This window comes from Anabrus simplex, chromosome 12 (genome assembly GCF_040414725.1).
Source record: "Anabrus simplex isolate iqAnaSimp1 chromosome 12, ASM4041472v1, whole genome shotgun sequence".
Taxonomy (NCBI): domain Eukaryota; kingdom Metazoa; phylum Arthropoda; class Insecta; order Orthoptera; family Tettigoniidae; genus Anabrus; species Anabrus simplex.
In genome coordinates this window covers 60,169,319-60,175,318 of record NC_090276.1, presented here as the reverse complement: position 1 = coordinate 60,175,318, position 6,000 = coordinate 60,169,319, and the positions used below count along the sequence as shown (strand labels likewise).

General features: G+C 38.5%; 1 protein-coding gene across 1 annotated transcript in view; it reads right to left on the bottom strand.

Moving 5' to 3' along the window:
• Nucleotides 1-790: 790 nt before the first annotated feature.
• LOC136884145 (uncharacterized) overlaps nt 791-6,000 on the bottom strand; it is a 54,107-nt gene continuing 48,897 nt past the window's right edge. The window contains exon 9 of the mRNA XM_067156184.2: nt 791-2,579. Within this exon, the coding sequence (XP_067012285.2) occupies nt 1,974-2,579 (606 nt within the window). The 3' untranslated portion in view covers nt 791-1,973. The remainder of the gene's footprint in view (nt 2,580-6,000) is intronic.

Below are 6,000 nucleotides of genomic sequence, written 5' to 3'. Positions count from 1 at the left end.
ATTTTTATTGTCCTTAATTCGTACTTCGCAGTTGAAGTTGCCTCAATCACTAAACTGTCATCCAGAGATTTTTTTTTCTGGATGGTGTTATAACATTTACATTGTCTTTTTTGATTCTGCAGGTGTAAACATATGCTACATTCTTGTGTGTATTCTCTTTTAAATACCAAACACTTACTACTACTTCCGATTACACACCTTTTTTCTTTCACTACTAAAATACTGTCAACTTTACTTTCCACCATCTCATTTATTTAGACTTTGTTTCTCCCATGATAAGTAGCATAACAATGAGGTTTCTTCAGTGATTCCTACCAGCTGCCAGGTTTTCCTCATGATCCCAGTGAAGTGAAGACCTTCACATATGTTTATGACTAGGTGTTGTGTGGCGTTCCTTTCAGACCATCTGATGGTATCCACATCAGTACAGTTGTTTTTATTACCAACCTACAGTTCATGGACTATATCTGCAATGATTTCTAGTAAGATACGCAGACCAATTCTACGGAGGACTTACTTATTTGTTTGCCATAAGTTTATTGTTGGAGAAAGTGCCACTGATGGTCTCAAGCCCAGATGAAAAAGGAGGAGGGTTGGGCATTAGGTTAGCATCCTGCCTCTGTAAAAATTGTTACCATGATGGAAACAATGAGAAATCGGAATGTACTCAAAATTATAAAATGTCAGCTCAGTAGTCCTACACAGAAGCTGTATTTGGCTGTCTCCACATAATTCATTAGGTTTTATATGAAAGTGGTGACAACATGAAAATAAGTGAGAACAACATACATAAAATATCAGATCACATACTTTATTAAAATAATAAGTGTGTGTGTGTTCAAATATAATGAACATAATAAAATTAAAATTTGTTAAACTGGTTATCATCAGATTTACCACATATGTTTACAAACATTTATTTAAAAATATATATACCAATAGTTAACAAAATTCAATACTTTACACAGATCAACAGAGATCACAACCGTTTATCATCAAAACAATCAAGATCATTATTTCTCATAAAATGACATATAAAATCAGTTGTTACTAAATTTCCCATTCACTCAACTGACTCTTATGACATCTGAAGCTGTTATTCACACAGTAGTTGAAATTCTATAAGTAGGTACATGTAAGATGAACATTTACAAATGTGCTGTCTTTTTCACTTTTATGTAGATGAGGCAAATTTTTACCTGTTAGCTGATTTTGTGCACTTTTTATTTACTTGCCTGCTAAAGTGTGAATTTTTATTCCCTTTATTTTTCAGTTCTTGCAGTCCTTTGATCAATAATGCAATATTTGCCTGAAATTTTCTACGGAAGGCACTGGCGTGTATAGCAGCCAAAAATATGTCTTGTTCTATGGTATGAATTATTAAAAAGTAAATCAATAAAAAATTGGCATCTGCAAAAAACAACTGGAACAAAGGGACAAGTATCTGAGCCACACTAATTTTAGGAGCTGAAAGAAGAAAAGTTAACCCCTTTACAAGTTTGACACAGAGACTATGGTGTTATGGTTAATGATGGTAAGAATTTGAACGATCCAGTTGCTAAGTCAGGTTCAAAATAGTTCCCCATTTCCCACTATAACATCCCAAAGAACAAACCCAAAATTACAAATCCAGCATTAAAGAAAAGCTCCTTCTATTCGAAGCTATATCAGGTTAATGAATATTTTATATAGTTTGTGATATTCTTAAATTACTTTTCTAGAAATATGACATAACTTTAAAAGAGTACTTTGCCTCAAAATAGCTTTCTATTTTGCATATCCTCACCTAAGAACATTCTAGTTAATATTACCTAAGTCACTCTTTTAAGTCAGGTATGAAATATAAATACAGTATGTAACAATATATAACTGTGCTACTGAATTAAAATATTCAGTAAATTATGATATTTTAACAACTAAATCTATCCTATTTTTCTATCTCTGTAGACAGTTTAGCAGACCAGTTTGTACTTCTAAACTTTCTTTGAATTCTTAAAACTTGAGTAAATATCACATTGCTTTTCAGAATTCCCTTTCTTTTCTGAGGTATTAATCACAAGTTTCTTCTTACGTAGTGGTTGAACTACTTTTGAAGCTGTGAAGGCTGGCTGACCAATACTAACCAAATATTTCAGCCTCTCTTTTAGTGGAAGCCTTTCAGAAAAGGGCTCTTTTGTCAATAAAGGAAGTGTGCAAGACAACCTATTACTGTGTGACGGTCTGAAAGAGTTAATATAGTTCTTATAATTGAATTTCTGATTTTTATACCTTCTTTCTTTCGATTTCTCTTTAACTTTCTCGTTCTGAGATCTGTATGGTATATCAGTGGTCTTACATAGGATTGGTGATATTTTTTTAAAAATCTCCCTAATGGCTGGAATCTGATGCATACAGTTTCGTGTTCGTTCCTCCTCTTCAAGACAGATGGCTTGTTTCAAATCATTTTTATCAACCTGTCGCAATTGTTTGCTGATCATCATCTGAGAAATCTTGGTTAGGATATTGCGAAGAGAACCAGCTTCTTCTATTTTGTCCTCCAAAATATCTTCTGATGTACGAGGCTTGGTAGATGTTCCCCCCTAATATGGTAAAAAAAAAAAAAAAAAAAAGAAAGAAAGAAACAAATTGAATAAAAAATTGATAACAGGGCTATTATAATATCATTCATGTTTCATGCTAAATCCTCCAGTAAGAAAGCTCACCCAGAACTGGTTAATATATACACTGCCAGAAAAAAAATGAGTACACCTGGAAAGACGACATCAATTTTGATCCAATGATGGCACATGCCACATGGGGGATAGTAGATGTACTAATAATGGTTTCAACGTCATCCGCCAACAGACAGCGTAGTGACATACCTGCCAGAGCGTAGTCTGCGTGTTCCCTTTAAATAGGGAATGTTTACAGTCATAAGGCTCAGTGTGATGTAAATGTGTGAAGCAAACAGGCGCCATGCCACAGATACGCACTCGTGCTTCCAACAGCCAACTGAGCGAGTTTGACAGGGGTCAAAATCTGACCTTCCGAGTGGTGGGATGGTCCTTTCAGAGAATTGCCACACAGGTTGGACATTTTGCATTAGTTGTGCAACGATGCTGGTTGCAATGGTCACGTGAACATTCTCACACCTGTAGACGAAGTACTGGACGTCCACGCAGCACAGATGTCCGCCAAGATCGTCGTATTGTAAGGGCAGCAGTGGCAGATCGTACAGCTACCACAGCATAGATAAGAGGGTTTGTGAGCCCAGAAGTGTCAACACGAACTGTTGCCAACCGGTTACTAGCAGTGGGACTACGGGCACACACACCTCTAGCCACTCACGCCACAGTATCGACATGCACAGCTTGACTGCTGCCGTCAGAGGATCACCTGGAAGATAGAATGGCGGGCTATGGTCTTCAGCGATGAAAGCAGATTTTGCCTGCACGCAAGTGATGGTCGTTTGTGCATATGACGTAGACCTGGTGAGCACTGTCTCGTAGAGTGCATTCGTCCAAGAAACACTGGCCCCACCCCAGGCCTTATGGTCTGGGGTGCAATAAGCTACCACTCTCATTCACCTTTGGTGTTTGTGGAGGAAATGCTAACCAGTGCTCGATATGTGCAGAATGTTGTAAGACCCGTTCTTTTGCCATTCTTGCAACAGGAAGGTGATGTGTTGTTCCAACAGGATAATGCTCACCCACACACTGCATGTAAAACTTAACGTGCTCTGTATGACGTGCAGTCACTTCCCTGGCCAGCACGAACTCCAGACTTGTCTCCCATCGAGCATGTGTGGGATATGATGGGACGACAACTGATACGTGCGACTTGTCAACCCGTAACTCTGGCAGAACTATGTGAACAGGTCGAACAGGCATGGAATAATGTATTCCAAGACAGTATTCGCCATCTGTATGATTGAATGGATGCCAGAATCAGCGCCTGCATTGCTGCCCATGGAGGATACACCACGTACTAATATGTGTGTTTCAGCATGGATCGACATCTGGTACTTCAGTACCGCTTAAGCTAATGATCTGTGAATATAATAATTTCATGTACTCCATATGCACTGTTTCAACAATAAATCTTGAGTGAATTGGAAAACTCTAAGAGGGTGTACTAATTTTTTTTGCTGGCCATGTATGAGTGAGTTAAAAAGTAAATATACTTAATTATTTGTACTTGAACAAAGTTAAATCAAGATCCAGAGAAACTGAGAAAGGACATTATGGTCTCAGTTTCAATTATGGTGAAATCCTGACATTCACCTCCCCACGTAGAGAGGGGGCAACGACTTTTTATGACAATTTTGTTATATGCAGGCAGCTAATCAAAGAAGGGACTGAGTATCTTCCGGTATAAGAAGATCCCCTCTACCAAGTGCCAACAGTCTCCTTGAGGGCGGATGAGCGGGTAGAGATTAGGGCACTCTATTGTCCTTGGAACAGGAAATGGTCCCAAAAGGCGGAAGAACCTACAACTGGTCAACAGCAGTGGAAGGCAACGGGAAACCACTGCATTAAAGATCCTGGAGGATATCCCTTTGAGTTCATATGGCATGGCTCTGTTCAATGTAAAATTATTATCCAGAGTATCTATTCCCCCATTCGGATCTCCGGGTGAGAATACTTGGAACGCTGCTATGACTAAAACGCCCGACAGTTTTGGAAAGGTCAAAGTGTATGACAACAAAGTTCAAATTGCTACATGGGATGTATGCAGCTTATATAATAGTTCATTGCAGCCAATGGCCAGCTTATATATGATAGGGAATCTTGCAAACGTGGAAGCAGAAAGATGCAGGCTTAAAACTGACATTCTTGGGTTAAGTGAAGTAAGATGGTTTGGATCAGGGATTCAGATTATGAAGAAAGGATCCTTGTACTTTTAAGGGGGAAATGATATTAACCACAGATATGAAGTTGGCATGATTGTGTCATCAATGACTGCAAAATCAGTTTTAGATTTCATTCCAATTAGTGATTGAGTAATGTTAGTAAGGTTGCAAACATCACACTGACTTATGAATATCATCCAGGTTCATGCACCAACTGCTGAAAAAAATGATGAAGAGATAGAATCATTTTATGATACCTTGAATGAAGCACTGAAACTTACAAAGAAAGGAGAGATAACATTGGTCATGGGTGATTTTAACTCAAAGATTGGCTTCGGTGCTTAAGGTGATATTGTAGGGAGCTATGGTCTTGGTGAACGAAACACAAGGGGAGACAGAGTGGTGCAGTTTTGCACAGAACATGAAGTTTTCATTTCTAATACCAGGAGGCTAAACAGATGGACTTCACCCGCAGGTAATGAAGAAAAGACTGTCAGAAATCAGATTGATTTTATTCTAGTGAAACAAGAGCTGAAGAAATTCATGAAATCAGCAAAAACCTATCCTGGTGCCAACATTAACAGTGACCACAACCCAGCAGTAATGAGCTTTAAAATGCAACACTTTAGAAACGCTACAGGGTGTGTTAAAATATCAAGAACCAAGCTCGATAGCTGCAATCGCTTAAGTGCGGCCAGTATCCAGTAATCGGGAGATAGTAGGTTCTTACCCCACTGTCGGCAGCCCTGAAGATGGTTTTCCGTGGTTTCCCATTTTCACACGAGGCAAATGCTGGGGTTGTACCTTAATTAAGGCCACAACCGCTTCCTTTCCATTCCTAGGTCTTTCCCATCCCATCATTGCCATAAGACCTATCTGTGTCGGTGCGACGTAAAGCAAATAGCAAAAGAAAAATTTAAAAAAATATCAAGACGCATAGACATCAGAAAATTGGCCAGTTCTGATGTCAGAAATAGTGTTGGTGCTGCTTTGGAAGAAAAGATGGAAGAAATAAAAGAGTCACAACATATAGAAGTAGAATCCACATGGAACTCCATAAGAGATAGCATAACTCAAGTCCAGGAAAATAATATTGGATACATCAACAGCAACTAAAAGCAAAACTGGATGACTGATGAAATCCTGGAGCTTATGAATGAAAGAAGGAA